The following is a 15,087-nucleotide window of genomic DNA, read 5'->3' as shown; positions in this document are numbered from 1 at the left end:
TCCTCCAAGATCATGAGAAGTGCCTTCTCTATTGAGGTTGGCGATCAATATGGCAAATTTCTCTCTGTTCTGGGCTTGATGGATTAAGTTATTCCCTGTCGTGTGGGTCCAATCCCTGATGTTTCGGAGCCAGGATTTTTTCTTTCTTCCTATACCCCTTCTGCCTTCGATTTTTCCTTCTAATATTACCTGGAGCTGATCAAATTCTCTATGGCGCATTATGTGTCCTAGGTATGACGTCTTTCTAATTTTGATTGTATTGACCAGATGAGGACGAATGTTCATTATTTCCAGTACTTCTTCATTTGTAATTCTGCTGGTCCAGCTTATTCTTAGCATTCGGTGGTACCTCTACATTTCGAATGAATTCAGTTTGTTGACGTCATACTGTTTTAATGTCCAGGTCTCACAGCCATATACAGTCGAACCCGTTTATTAGAGTACCGGTTATAGGAATATCCCGGTTTATGGAATATAAATTCGAGGTCCCGAAACGCTTCCATTTACTCCTTAATAAATTTATCCGTTTATTGGAATACGTATTCTTAAAACAATACCGCTTATTAGAATAATATTTTTCAGATCGACGAATAAATTTTTACCTACAATTTCTAATTTCCTAAAAATTCAAATTATGTCTTGTAATATGGTTTCTCGCCAAGGGCTTCGAAGGCCTGTAGTGCTGTTTTATTTATATTATTTGGGTTTGTCAGATAGGTAATAAATATTTTATTGCGTTGTTATGAGTACCAATTCAATCGTTTACCGACAAATCCAGTCGTAAAATAATTTCCTTTGTCTAGAAACTATACATATTGCCACCCAGTTGCATGTTATAAAATTTTTAAGAAACAGTTCGGCCATCCTAATCGCTTGTAAAGTTATAAAACGTTTTCGGGATGGCCAAACCATTGTAAATTAAAAAAAAAACAAGCTACAATTACCGATTATTTTTCAAGACTAAATAAGTAATTTTCTTATTAAGTATATTATGTATTTTAATACGAAAATATTTACATAATCTATATATTGCAAACATTTCATATTAATTACTGTATGCATCCACATAATATAATGTAATTTGGTTTTTTAATAAATACGTTACTCTTCTGTATTATTGACATAAAAAGACCTAAAACTATATACATATAGGATAATATTAACATATTATGTACTATTATTACGTATATTCGGTAGGTACACTTGTTACGGCTAGCTGCCAATGATCGGTTATTAGAATATCCTGGCTATTCCAATAAGCGGGTTCGACTGTAGTAATAGAGACCACACATAACACTTTAGCGTTCTCAATCTTATTGTGACTGATAGCTTGGGGTTACAGAGCATTTTACGCATGTTCATGAAGCCAGATCTTGCTATTTCAATGCGTCTTCTAATTTCTTTTTAGTGGTCTAGCTGACTATTTATCTCTCTGCCCAGGTATATGAAGCTTTGGGAACTCTGAAGGGTGATACCATTGATGTATGTTGGGTGTAATTTGTTCATGGGGGTTCTTGTGGAATACCATGATTTTGGTTTTAGAAAGATTAATATCCAAGCCCACTCTGACTTTCTTCTGATAGTATGTTCATCAATATTTTTAGTTGGTCTTTTGTTTCCACTAATACTACGGTGTCATCGGCATATCTTACATTGTTAATGATAATGCCATTGACTCTGGCACCTTGAAGGCGATCTTCAAGAGAAGCTCTGATGATATGTTCGGCATAGACGTTAAATAGTAGAGGGGACAGAATGCACCCTTGACGGACTCCTTGTTCTATGTTTACATAACTAGAACTAATTATAAGAACTAATAATAGTTAACTATTATGTAACACAGACCAAAAATTGGCATTGCGGATCCTCCTACTTCGCTACTACGTGTTCTCGGTCTTATTTTATGATGTCGAGTCTTGAACTGTGAATAAATGTGATCTAAATCGTCTTGGGTGGAGAAAATTCGCAACTCCTCAATACTAGAGCGTCTCAGCAAGGCTACTGAGATTATAAAAAGCATCAACAAGAGAAATCTAGAGTACTTCGGACATGTAATGAGAGTCCCAAAAATATAGGTGCTACAAAATATTATGGAAGGGAAAATTATGAAAGGCAAACGCAGTCCAGGATTAAGAAAGACGCAAGACTTCATGGTTGAAGCACTCGTGAGCAATGTCCATTGATCCCGACGAATAAGTTGGAGACTCTAGAAATAGAAGTGTATGTTTACTAATAGCAAGTATTGTACGAGACAATTAATAAAATCAAAAACAAGCAATAAACACTAATTACAACACCTGCTAATGAATTTTATATCTTCTGATAGCCAATATTGAGAGAAAGTGGAAGTTCTCCATAAGCGCAATACAATAATATTATACACAAATTCAAATTAAATTGGTTGGTAAATGTTTCAAAAACGAAACAAAGGAGATATATAGGTAATATCAAATAAAAGGTAAAAACTTACAATCAAAGCATCAACGGCGAAACCGTGTGTGTACACTCGCGTGGTCTGGATGAATCTCATTCCTTATTTCATAGGGGAAGAATTTTTGGATCTCAAGTGGTAAGCGTCCGATCCTCTTCTTCGCGACACATGTGAATTTCGATAACATGCTAGCAAGGAACAACACAGGCGTCGACAAGAGTAAAAAAAGGGATGTGATTTCGAACTATTTAAACAACCAAATCAATTTTATGGGATTTCCAACAAGAAGTTCTTTGTTCTTTGTTAGAAGTACTACGTTCTTGAGACTCAATGTAGGCTACGTTAAAGAACTTCTTAGTGATTGCCACTATAATTGTATACTGGGTAGGTCTGCGATAGACCAACACCATAAATCTTTGCGCAACCTTAAATGAACTCAGATATTCTTTCCAGGTTCTAACGAAAAACCGGTCACATTCCTTCAACTCAAACCTAAATTAATGAATCTGTTGATGAATGCTCTACAGATCGAATCAGATCCTCAAAATACGCATATGCTCTTAGGAGGTCTTTTCCTCTGTGTGCAAGATTCGGCTATTTTTGAAAAAGTCGAGCAGGTTACTTTGACTTCCACTGAAGGTTCTAATCTTCTGAGTTCAGGTAAGAGTAAAAAATTTGAATGCTTCATTTTTTTGGTATACTGAGCAACTTTTCGTATAAAGAAACAAGTTTTCATATTTTTGAATTGACGTCACATAAAAAGAGGCTGATATAAAAAGAATATTAGTGCCATACTTGAGCATGTTCTTCTTTAAGAAGACGTGTTATGATATAACATGTACAGCCTGTTTCTCTATTCTCCAGCCTGTTACATTTCGATTTACCACTCCGAAAATCGTTTTCAAAAAAGATTATTTTAAAAATATTCTGAGAAAATGTATAACTTGGTGTTTTTAGTTATGGTTAGTATTTTTACATTATATGTTAATAAAATAGAGAAGCATGCTGCAGAAAAACTTGAGTCGTAAGTGAATAAAAAAATCAAAGCTTAAAATTATCGAAAACTTTCTTTTAACCTCGAAAAATACTAGGCTTGTTCAATTGAAACGTATCTTTGATCCAGAAAAAATTTATCGGTAAATATATCTACAAATAATTACTACTGTATATAAGGGATATATTCCATTGTTCCTCCAAAGGATACATATCCTGTTTAAAGAATTTTTGTGGCTGTAGGTCGAAGAATTCTTTAATGATATTTTGTATTTCTTCGTCCACCTGAAAACGATTAACTTTTAACGCCTGTTGTGAAAACAACAGTTAAATTAATTCGCATTTATGTAAATCTCTCTTGAACATTTTTGGGACAATCTGTATGTGGGTGGAAAATATATTTTAGTTCTCTCAAAAGCTTGTGTTATGTAGGCACAAAAGATAACGGACATATGTTTGCTATTTATCGTCTTCGGGGTAAAAGGCATGTCGCTTTGCCAAAGAAGAATAACATGTGTGTGGTCCTTTTTCAGGCAGAAAAGTGTAAACTAAGATATTAATGCAGTGATTTGAATAGAATTTAGAAGTCTCTCGCCAGCCTCTCTAAGGCGAGGTGTTAGTGTTGTGTGCTCCTCTTTTCGTCGTGAAAATACGTTCTCCGCAATAATTAGATTAAATACTCTTTCTCTTTCGCTATTAAGACAATTGATCGTTAATTCCGCATATTTGTTAAACTCTTTGTTGTTAATAAATGTTTTGTTCGCTTAACACTTTTATTTCTCGTTTGCACAATCCTTCATATCGTGTTTATTAGTAACTATAAAACCAGACCATATAAGTTCTCAGAACCAGTCGCCCTAAAAATTCACTAGTTTGTTAATATCGAAGGACTCTATGCTTTGGGACATATGCGTGTGGTCCTAAAATATTCACCTATGTCCAATTAGGCAAAAGGTAATAATTAAACCCTTTTCGCCACTGTTGGGGTGAGATTCAATAAAAACTCACACCAACGCCATTTTCAGTGGCCCAAAGATGTGAAAATCATAGAGCGATAAATCGGAACTATAGCGTGGATACTCTAATATCCTCTATTTCTTTTGTTGTAGATTTTTTCACTTCTTCGGCGACATAAAACAGAGCATTGTCGTGCAGAAGAATGACAAGCTTTTCTGGACGTTCTGGTCATTTTGCTTGATAAACCTTGTTTAAAGTTTCCCTATAAAGGTTTTCGTTAATATGCGCTCTAGGTTCCGAAAACTCCATGAGCAAGGGTCCTTCAGGGTTGAAAGAACATGTTAACATGACCTTGTCCGCACTGTCCGCAGAAGGTTGAAATTGTTATGGCCACACGCTGATTATATTTGGACGGATTATTAACAACAAACGCCATTTTGAAATCTCTATAATTAAAATATTAGTCAAATACAAATGATAGGAACTGATCAGTGAGATGTGTATAAACAAATCTAACATTTCAGAACGTCAGTCGATAATTTTTTCCAAGGCTAACCTGACTAAAGATATGTTTCACTTGAAAAAGCTTGTACATTAGAATCGATCATTTTTCATAATTTTTAATAGCTATACGAGATAAAAATGAATTTTTTCAAAAACAAATAGTTAAATCGATATTGTGTTTTTATACTTAATAAATGTATTGCGATAGGTAAAGAAAACATTGCTCACATTTTGTTCAATCGTTGAAAATAATATATTCATGTAAGGTAGCACGGTATATACAGTGAATCTTTTTTGAAAAGTTTTCATTATTCATTGTATATCAGCATGATATTTTCCAAATGTTACAGTATCCCTTATATGTTTTACATGCATTTTTCTCGTACATTAGAGAAAATTTTTGTAATCATTTAAATACAATTACTATATTTCTTACAATTAGTTTTGCAATATTTACAAGGTGCATATATTGCAAAGGAGTGGAAACTTGTCGATCCTGTGCAGCTCCTGCCATAGCCCTGATCATACATGTCTACTGCCTTAGACTCACAAAAGATAACTCCTGGATAAAAGACTTCCCATGAGTTCTCCACTCTTCTCTTTTTTGTTTACTATTTTGTTTACTATTTGGTGCCAGTTTCTCCCCACTTTTGCCTTGATGTCGTCTAGCCATCGTTTTTGTGGTCTTCCTCTACTACGACTGTGCACACGTGGCCTCCAATGTACAAAGTTTCTCGTCCACCTTTCGTTATTTTGTCGTGCCACGGTTCTACCCAGTTCCATTTCATTTGAGCAATTCTTCCATTTACATCTTCCACCTTCATCCTGCTTAGAGAAACTATTATATATATATATATATATATATATATATATATATATATATATATATATATATATATAGTATTTTTTTTATATATATATATATATATATATATATATATATATATATACATCCACCATTTCAGGTTGGGAAAAATTTCTTGAATAGAATCAAAGATCCAAACACCTGTTCTTAGAAATGTGTTTCGCCCTCTTCAACCTCTCTGGGCTTATCAATAAAGATGAGAGGTTGAATATCTTTAGACACATTCCATCAAAAAACAACATTCGAGACCCAGACATAGCAGGAGCGTATATCTACGCCGCATAATCTGACCATGACAGCCTCACGTTTTAATTCCCTAATTACTATAAGTAAAATATATGTTTGAAAAACAAAAAAACAAAAGATGTAAATCTTTGAAACACACTCAGTGATCAAAAGATCTAAGTTATTGGTTTACCGACCAAACGTAACTAAATCAAACAAATGAAATAGAGAATGTGGAAAAATCCCCTTACGAACAATTCACACATCCACCATTTCAGGTTGGGAAAAATTTCTTGAATAGAATCAAATGAAGAGGGCGAAACACATTTCGAAGAACAGGTGTTTGGATCTTTGATTCTATTCAAGAAATTTTTCCCAACCTGAAATGGTGGATGTGCGAATTGTTCGTAAGGGGATTTTTCCACATTCTCTATTTCATTTGTTTGATTTAGTTACGTTTGGTCGGTAAACCAATAACTTAGATCTTTTGATCACTGAGTGTGTTTCAAAGATTTACATCTTTTGTTTTTTTGTTTTTCAATTATATATATATATATATATATATATATATATATATATATATATATATATATATATATATATATATATATATATATATATATATATATATATATATATATATATATATATATATATATATATATATATATATATATGATCGGTTTAGAACGTCTTGCGGCGTTGTCCGATTCCCAAATTCCATTCCTTCCTATTTTGCCACAGGTCATCCCTGAGAAACTATTATACTATATTATATTAAACTATATTAACATAGCTCGTTAGATGGCCCTCTGTGTTGTTTTTAATCTATTTGCTGAAAACTCCATAACCTCTAATTGCGTAACCATTCGGTCATAACTGGTAGAATCTTCATGTGTCGTGCTCGATTATTGAGCGTTGTTTATCAAATAGGCTGTAGTAATTTTGTTGATGGCAGCTCGAAAAGGGGATGTCGAGGATCTGTTAAACCATTCTCTCATGTTTCTAAGTCCTGACGTTCTTCTTCGACCTGGCCCTCTTCTCCCATCTACCTTGCGTTGTATTATTAAATGGAGTATATTGTATCTCTCTGGGTGTCACATAACATGGCCAAAATATTCCAGTTTGCGATTTTTAACTGTTTTTACAACTTCTGTAACTTTTCCTATCCTAGGCAAACGAACTCTATCCACCCAACTTATTCGGAGGATTCTCCGATACACCCATATTTCAAAGGCTTCCAGTTTCTTGAGTAGAGAACACATAACATCTCACTAATCTAATTTTCAGACTTAATTGTTTCCACATAACACTTTCTTCATCTTAAAGAATGCAGCTCTGATCTTCTCTATACGTAAACTGGTAGAATACAACTGTTCAATACCCTTTTTTTTTAGATTAAAGCGGTATCCTTTTGTTTTTAACAGAACACTGAGTTTTCCTACTGCTGCCCAAGTTATTCGCATTATTCTAGTTAAAGAAAAAAATACATATTTACGAAAATTTTCAGTATTAACATAGTTTTGTTGTTTATAAGATGTATTTTGCAAAGTCTCTCGAGTTCAATACACAATGTATAAACCTAATGCAACAAAACACATCATAATTTTATACTGTAACATTTGGAAAAATACACTTGATCGTTTATTTTTATTTTTCTACCGTATACGTTTTTGTATTGGCTTGAATTTTGGCTTGTATAGCTTCTGACACAGCAAGTATGGCGAGCATGGCTAGCAGTGATCGTTCCACAACACCCGATCAGTTTGGTTCCAATGATTATGATCCACTATTGCTCCCTTTAGGTATGTTTTGTGTATTGAGATTGTTTTTTTGCTTTGAACTAACTTACCCATTGAGAATAAAATGGAGACTAGTTTTTTTCTTTATAAGAGTTCTTTAATAAGTCAAAATGATTAAAATAACTAGTTCTAACATTATTATTAAAGAATTTATCAGCAGTTGACAAAGTAGAAATGTCGTTGATGACTTTCTATAAAATTTAAAATATTGTCGGCCGTTTTAAACAAGTTCATTTCTTTATATGTGGCAACACTGTTGACCTGTCAAATAGAGACCCTAATAACAGTGGGCCTATAGCGGAAAGAATACAATAATTAATAGATATTGTCAAAGGCTCTCTCTTCACCGTTGCCAAATTTACAGTTACTTCCTATTGGTTAATATTATGGTGTATATAACAGTTTTTCAACAGATTTTGAAATATTTAAGCATTAACTCGCCTCCATTTTATTCACATATTAATATATAATTGATTTGTTGTTCCTTCCACTTTGTAAGCTAATAACAGATTTTGTTTCGTAGTTTTGACACCACTTTTAAGAATTTTGTCATCAGTTACAGACATTTTCATCGCATAATTTCATTATTAAAAATATTTGAGTGTGAACTTATTTGTCATCAGTAGTCTCACTATTAAGAGCAAATGTGCTCATGTTCAGGTAAGAGCGTTGTTTCTGATATATTATAATTCATGAAGACCTGTACCTGAATCCATCGTCAGACCTGTACTAATATATGAATGCGAAACGTGGACCATGGCCAGTGGCGGATCCAGAAATTTTGGGGGGGGGTCATGGATCTCGAGGGTGATTTAATTACTTTTCTCTGATGCAAGGTCACTTAGTCCTACCACACTTATCAGTGGGTTTTCAATTATTTTTGACACCCCCCTTGACACCTTCCTTGACCATGACCAAAGCAAATTAAGAAAAGCTCAGGCGTTTTGAACGAAAAATACTTACAAAAATTTTCGGACCTCGGCACTACATCACCACAAACCAATATAGGATCAGAACCAATATCGAATTAAAAGCACTCTACAATGACGCCGATATTGTCCAAGAAATTAAATCACAGCGACTAAGATCGGCTGGCCACGTGCACAAACTTCATATCGAGATACTTGTAAGACTGGTATGGGAGGAGATTCCTACAGGCAAAAGACTACTCGGCCGTCTCAGAATGAGATGAACATCCAAGCAGATCTCCGTAAAATGAACATTCCATGTGACCCTAGGTTGATGGAAGACCGAACAAATTAGAAAAAAGTTGTACAGTCAGCCAGGACCCACCAAGGGTTGTAGCGCTACGTGATGATGATGATGATGATGATGAATTCATGAAGGAAAAACATACATTGTGTTGTGTATGATGTAAAACTAATAAGAAAAAGAATAATGGTACATGATCAGAAAACCAAAAACATGTGTTCTAAGCATATCTGTACTATTTGGAAGCAGATACAAGCTCTTTTTGATGTTATGTATTTAAGGTCGACTAACGACAAAGAGCACACAAAAAGAGATAGAAAAAAGAAGGAGAATGCTTAATCAAGGTTCAGAAGACTCCAAAGATTCGTGTATTTCGAATACACGAAAATATTGCGAAGAATAGGAAATAATAAACATAATAAAAATAAGAAAGTTACAATATCTGGACACGTAATGAGGGGACAGCGATACGAACTGCTAAGACTGATAATACAGCGAAAGATAAGAGGAGGAAGGAGAGTGCCATAGGACAGATAAAGTCACAAATGAAGAAGTACTACGGAGGATGAACACAACCGCAAATTTGGTCAATATCGTGAAGGGCCGTAAGCTGCAGTACTTGGAACGTATATTGAGAAATCAAGGCAGATATGAGTTACCCCAATGCATTTTGTAAGGTAAAATTAAAGGGAAAAGGGCCCCAGGACGGAGAAGAATATCCTGGCTTGCTAACCTGAGAGCATGGTATAGAAAGACCTCAACACAACTATTCCGTATAGCAACTAACAAAATCATCATAGCCAGAATAATTGCCAACGCGTTGGGAACGGACAGGCATCCTAAGAAGAAGAGTGACATGGTTGAAAAATTCAACGGACTGGTGTAATAATTACACCATGATACAATTATTGTAGTTCAATAGAATTCTAGAGAGCAGCGGTAGATAGAGTATAGATACTGATGATGATATCAAACCTTCTATTGGGAGACGGTACTTAAAGAAGAATAAGGAAATACTGTTCATCGCACTACAGTTACAGTTGAACAACATCAGATACTTAGTCCTTTTATAAGTCAACGTCATGCTGAGGATTTATACAGTGGGCATTACTAATAATGGTGCCACAGCACAAAACTAGAGAAACGAAAATTCTGCTCGAAAGAATGAAAGAAGAATTGGACAAGAAACTGAGAAGTAACCAAGCAGGCTTTCGTGCTAAACGCTCTATTATAGATCACATATGCACCTTAAGAATCATCCTAGAACAAGCTAATGAATGGCAGAAAGACATAAATTTAAGTTTTATCGACTTTGAAAAGGCTTTCGACCGAGTCAATAGGGAACAAATGTGGAAAATTTTAAGACAGTATGGTCTACCAACAAAAATTATTAACCTGATCAAACTGTTTTATGATGGGTATAAAGCTAGACTAGAACACGAGGGGGCAATCACAGAAGAAATAGCTATTGAAAGCGGTGTTAAACAAGGTTGTATCTTATCTCCTACTTTGTTCCTTATCTTGGTAGACTGGATTATGAGGAAAGTAAGGGATGATCGGACAGGCATTAGATGGAACCTCTTTAATCAGCTTGAAGATCTTGAATTTGCTGACGACGTCTGCCTGTTAACAGAACACAGAACTCACATGCAAACAAAAGTCGATAAGCTAACACAGTACTCTGATATGATTGGTCTCCGGATAAATACAAAGAAGACAAAAATCTTAAAAAATTATAACCCGCAAATTAATAAAATAAAAATAAAAGACAAAGAAATTGAAGAAGTAGAGAAAGTCACTTATTTGGGATCAATCATGGAAAGAAAAGGAGGATGCATGAAAGATATACAAGCAAGAATAACGAAGGCACAATTCGCCTTCAATGCGTTAAATAAAATCTGGCAAACAAGTGAAATAACAGAGTCAACAAAAATCAATATATTCAATACATGTGTAAAAAGCATATTACTCTACGGAGCAGAAACTTGGAAGCACGACGAAAGCACAACAAAGAGGCTACAGACTTTTGTAAATAGGTCCTTAAGAAAGATCTTAAAAATTGACTGGCCTAATATAATAACAAATGAAGAACTGTGGAAACGAACGAAACAAACCAGTATAATAGCAACAATCATACAGAAGAAATGGAAATGGATCGGCCATACGTTAAGAAAAGATCCTAGGAACATCACAAGACAAGCACTCGAATATCAACCTGAGGGTACAAGGAAGAGGGGACGACCAGATAATACTTGGAAGAAAACAGTAACCAGAGAACACAACAGAATCGGCTTAAGTTGGGGGGAAGTGAAAAACAAAGCAAGAAACAGAGGAGAATGGAAGGAAGTGGTACGCAGATTAAAAAGAGAATAAACACAAGAAGACGCGCTGAGCTGGCCACCAGCCGTCTTACACTATCGGCCAAGAAACGCAGATGCGCCCAATACTCCACTAGGAGTGATGGCCCAAGAGATCAATAAAATGAATAAACTCACGAGTATGTTCTCATGAGTATGAGCATAAAGTATACACTCCATTTCATGTGAATAAAAATATTTTGATGTCATGAGTTTTTACTCACAGTACGTAAGAGTAGATGGAGTATATATTCCAACATTTGGGGTACCTATATAAACTATATTCTCATTTTTATTCATACGAGCCAGTATGTTAACTTAAGTGTTTTTGATGACAGAATAATAAGAAGGAACTCTGAACCGATAACCAACCTATGTAATATTAATACCTCATTTTTAGATTCAGCTCATGCTTTGTTTGTAAGGGCTACATATCTGGTTTGCCACCGTTTGATATCGTCGTGGAAAACGGACTTAAACGTTTCTCTTGCAGCCTTAGAACTGTTGTCTGGATTGGCTCGAATTCACATCAAAGGATCAGGTAAGTCCCCTGGGCCCATAACCTTTTGAATACATTTGCACTTTCCTGCTGTTGTTTACCGTGATAGAATTTATGTGAACTTTCACTGAAAGATCACGACTTACACACGTGACGTTGAAATAACTCATAATTACACAATAGCCAACCTATATTTGACAACTAAATCATTGAAATATTGTCACAAATGAGCATTAATCTCTTCTAGATGCTATGGAGTGTAAAAGGGCTGTCAAATGGCTTTGTGATTATATAATTTCGCAATGTTCGAGACCACCTCCAGCTCATTCAAAGGATCTCCATTCAACTATAGTAGCTGCTTTCCAGTGTTGCTCAGTGTGGCTGTTAGAACACCCGTATCTGTTGCGGGACAAGGATTGTCTAACGACCGTAAGTATACAAAACTGGTGGTGGCCCCACCATCAGCTGACTACCACATTGGAAAATCGAATTTAATCTAAAGCCTAATTCCTAATAATTATTTATTGATAGGTGTTGGAGGTTGCTGAGTTGGGAATATCAGGCACAAAGTCGATCGGAAAACCTGGCGAGCCGATCAAAATGAAAGAAGAAAAAGATCTGAAACCAGCTTCTATGAGAGTGCGAGATGCGGCCGAAAGTCTTCTCACCTGTGTTCTAGAACAAGTCTTCTATTTTCCCAGCGAATGCGGCCCCGAGTCGATATCTTCTTTGTTGGATGAGTTAGCGTTGTTAAAACATTGCAACTCGTGGCCAAATTCTTGCAACGATCAGTCAGCAGCAGTGGAAAAGTTTAGGTACTTCGTGACTGAAGGATCTGTAATGTTGGCTCTTCTGGAGGAACCTCTTGGAAATGATAAGGTACGTAATAGTGATGCTATCATCATCAATGGTGTTACAGCCCCATAAAAGAGCCTCGACTTTCCCAAGTCTATTACGTCAGTCGGTTCTATCCATTGCCAACTGTTGCCAGTTTGCTGCACCTATTTTTCTACCATCCTCATCTACACCATCCTTCCATTTGAGTTTTGGCCTACCCCTATTTCTACTTCCCACAGGTTGTGACATAAGGATTCCTCTAGGAGGGTTGTTCTGCTGTTATCTTACTAGATGCCCTATTCATCTTAGTCTTCCTATTTTTATAAGACATACTACGTCTGTAGCAACAAACATATGTTTATATCTGTGGTACATCTCTTAGTTGCACCTCCTCCTCCATTTCCAAAAACACCATTTTCACATATGCCACCGAATATTCCTCCCAAGATCCTTCGTTCAAATATAAGCAGAAGGTTTTCATCTTCCTTGGAGATGGTCCGTGTCTCCGATCCATATGTCAACCTCCGATCCATATGGCATATTCTATTAGTGCGTGCATGATTATTTATTGCGGTTATGTATTGTTGGTTGAGCGAATTTAAAACTGGCTTTCATCTACAGGATCCCCAACCGACGGTAACACTGTTGATACGTGGTCCCTTCGGTCGACACGCCTGGACCATGCAGCTGCGACATCTACCACGGCACAAATCTGGAACGAAGTACCACGCCCACAACGCCTGTCGACCGGTAGTGATGCAAGAGACTCCCGTGAGACCGGTGGTTAAGCAAAAATACTTTCCCGACAGCGTAGAAAGGGTTATGCAATGCAAAGTGTGAGTATACTTTATATTTATGAGCATTTAACAGTTAATATTTTTTATATAAGGTTATACAGGGTTGCGAGAAAATCTGGCAACACGGTAATTTCTCGGAAACCGCTAGAACGATTTTTATGGTTTTTGGTGGGTGAGGGTCTTTTAATACGGCCGATATTATAGTGGTAATTACATTGTTGTCAAATCTTCCGTTTTTCTGTAAATCTAACGAACTTTCTTATTTCAAATGGAACACCCTGTATATTTTTTGCGTTTTGGAATTCTTAAGAGATACTGATTATTTTTCATATGATATTCCCTATACATAAATGCCAACAATTTATAAAAATCAATTTTTTCGGCCCGGGTAGACATTATTTTAGGTTCATTGGATCATTGTGAACAGAAAAGGTCTTTTGAAATTTTCCTCTAAAGTTAATCGTTTCCGAGTTATAAATAATTTAAAACTGAAAAAAATCGAAAAATGAGGATTTTCTAGGTTCAAAAACACAAGTAAAAAATATTATTTTTGAAACTACGTAGTGCCTAAATTCAAGTTCAAGCCTTATTTTATCAGTTACCGATAAGACATTTGGTCTTGTTTTATTTTAAAATATCATATTTTAGTTGTTAATGCAGCCCGATCGCCCGTGCGCTTCATTAATAATTAAAAAAACAATATTTTAGAATAAAACGTGCCAAATATTCTTATAGGTATCTGATAGAAGAAGGTTCGGTCTTGAATTTATGTAGTTTGTAATTTCAACAATTATTTTTTTTTACTTGTGTTTTTGAACCTTGAAAATGGTCATTTTTCGTTTTTTCAGTTTTAAATTGTTTATAACTCGAAAACGATTAAGAGAAAAATTACAAAAACCTTTTTTGTCCCCAATGATCTAAAGAACCTAAAACATTGTCTACCCGGGCCGAAAAAAATAATTTTTATAAATTGTTTAATTTTTTTTCTTTTAATAAATGTAGCAATAACCGAAATTATGGCATTTAGGTATAGGGAATACCATTTTTATTTACGATTTTTTATTTAAAAATTACTACACCACTGGGTTAGAGTGCTTCCCAATAGTCATGAATAAAATTTGCAATTTTTTTTATCTTCTGCTCATTAGAGCCTTAAACATCTGTAAATACCAATTCCATTTTGCTATCTCCCAGAATAATCATTAATATTCTCTCAGACCATGTACCTATTAGTGGTAGCATGTGATAAAATAATCCCTAAGATGCTACAAATAGTTCGAGAAAATGGCGAGCAAATATTTTATTACGTATACTGACCCAATTGAAGCTGGCAATGGGATAAGACAGGGAGACTCCCTAAGTCCTCTATTGTTCAACCTGATCGTGGATGAAATAATAAAAAAAGTAAGAACAAAAAAAGGATACCAAATGGGAGAAAAACAACTAGATAATCTGCTATGCAGACGACGCAATACTAATCTCTCAAAGTGAAGATGATTTACAACGTATGCTGCACCAATTCAATATAACATATTAAGGGCCGGTTGTTCGAACGCTAATCAACAATGATCATTATTAAATATTTAATTACTGTCACCAAAACTGTCA

At 35.2% G+C, this 15,087-nt stretch overlaps 1 protein-coding gene across 6 annotated transcripts in view; it reads left to right on the top strand.

Annotated features, from left to right (window-relative positions):
* Positions 1-15,087, top strand: part of LOC114326122 (ral GTPase-activating protein subunit beta) — a 65,701-nt gene that overhangs the window by 34,423 nt on the left and 16,191 nt on the right. For 4 of the 6 annotated variants that reach the window (XM_050651148.1, XM_028274360.2, XM_028274363.2 and 1 more), the window contains 6 exons: positions 2,885-3,091; positions 7,679-7,780; positions 11,747-11,887; positions 12,093-12,274; positions 12,377-12,724; positions 13,304-13,518. In XM_050651148.1, coding sequence (XP_050507105.1) covers positions 2,885-3,091; positions 7,679-7,780; positions 11,747-11,887; positions 12,093-12,274; positions 12,377-12,724; positions 13,304-13,518 — 1,195 coding nt within the window. The remainder of the gene's footprint in view (positions 1-2,884; positions 3,092-7,678; positions 7,781-11,746; positions 11,888-12,092; positions 12,275-12,376; positions 12,725-13,303; positions 13,519-15,087) is intronic. The other 2 variants (XM_028274361.2, XM_050651149.1) reach the window with 1 other exon arrangement.

The sequence above is a fragment of the Diabrotica virgifera genome, chromosome 5, assembly GCF_917563875.1.
Source record: "Diabrotica virgifera virgifera chromosome 5, PGI_DIABVI_V3a".
NCBI lineage: Eukaryota > Metazoa > Arthropoda > Insecta > Coleoptera > Chrysomelidae > Diabrotica > Diabrotica virgifera.
The sequence above is the reverse complement of the archived record's forward strand: the minus strand, read 5'-3'. Positions and strand labels throughout refer to the sequence as shown.